The 886-nt window shown below is 40.4% G+C and overlaps 1 protein-coding gene across 1 annotated transcript in view; it reads left to right on the top strand.

Moving 5' to 3' along the window:
- Nucleotides 1-648: 648 nt before the first annotated feature.
- LOC308691788 (60 kDa heat shock protein, mitochondrial-like) overlaps nt 649-886 on the top strand; it is a gene marked incomplete at its 5' end in the record, with an annotated part of 5,211 nt that continues 4,973 nt past the window's right edge. Inside the window, one exon of the mRNA XM_081367349.1 lies at nt 649-682. Within this exon, the coding sequence (XP_081223475.1) occupies nt 649-682 (34 nt within the window). The remainder of the gene's footprint in view (nt 683-886) is intronic.

The raw sequence follows: 886 nt of genomic DNA on the forward strand, positions 1-886 counted from the left end.
GCGGCCACAGCTGCTCACACTGACCGAAGATAGCGCCTGCAGACCCGGACACGGCCGTCACATCACCCCGGGCCCCTGGAGGGTGCGATCCACAGCAAAGCAGGAAGCAAGCTTTTGATGCCACATCATTGTGCAGCACCATCCTCTCGTGAAAAAAGCGAACAGGCTCGTCTGGATTTGATTAATCCTCACCTCTAGGTCTTTTCAGGAGTTTGGATGTGCTGTTTCACATGATATGGCTGTTCTTAAACTAGTCGACCAGGTAATTGCACAATGTTTTTTGAATTAACAATATATTTTTGATTGCAAAATGAACAGTTCAATTGGAGGATGTCATGTAGCTTATCTAACTAGGGCTTTGCACATGATTAAATGTGATTTTCAATGAATGCATAAAATACATCATGTGATGCTTCATATGCTTGCTACAGAAACTGCATGATGCATGTGCAGCACATGCAATTAGCTAAAACGACATTATTCTTGTTGGAAGATTAAGGTCTTCCTTGAAAGTCAAAAACGGTAACATCCTAAGCAATACGTGCAAGTCGTTCACATTTATTGCATAACTTGTGCAAGGAAAATGATCTGCTTTCGTCTAGAGAGAACAAACTTCCTGCTGTAGTGTGCTGTGATGCTGATGTTGATATGGCTCTTAAATCTAATCTGTACACCGATCCAGGTTTTGAGAGGATAAAAAAAAGAATCATTATATCATTATCAGCACACCTAGTCAGTTTTCTGTTTTAACTAGTGTAGTGTAAGTATTGTACCAATATATGGTTGAGCTCCACCCAGTTAAAGCTCAGATAGTCAAGTTCCTTTTTGTCATTAATATCATGATTGTTCATTGGATCTTTTGTTGTGGTAGTAGCAGTAATTTAGG

Source organism: Scardinius erythrophthalmus, assembly GCF_964197995.2.
Source record: "Scardinius erythrophthalmus genome assembly, chromosome: 6".
Lineage (NCBI taxonomy): Eukaryota > Metazoa > Chordata > Actinopteri > Cypriniformes > Leuciscidae > Scardinius > Scardinius erythrophthalmus.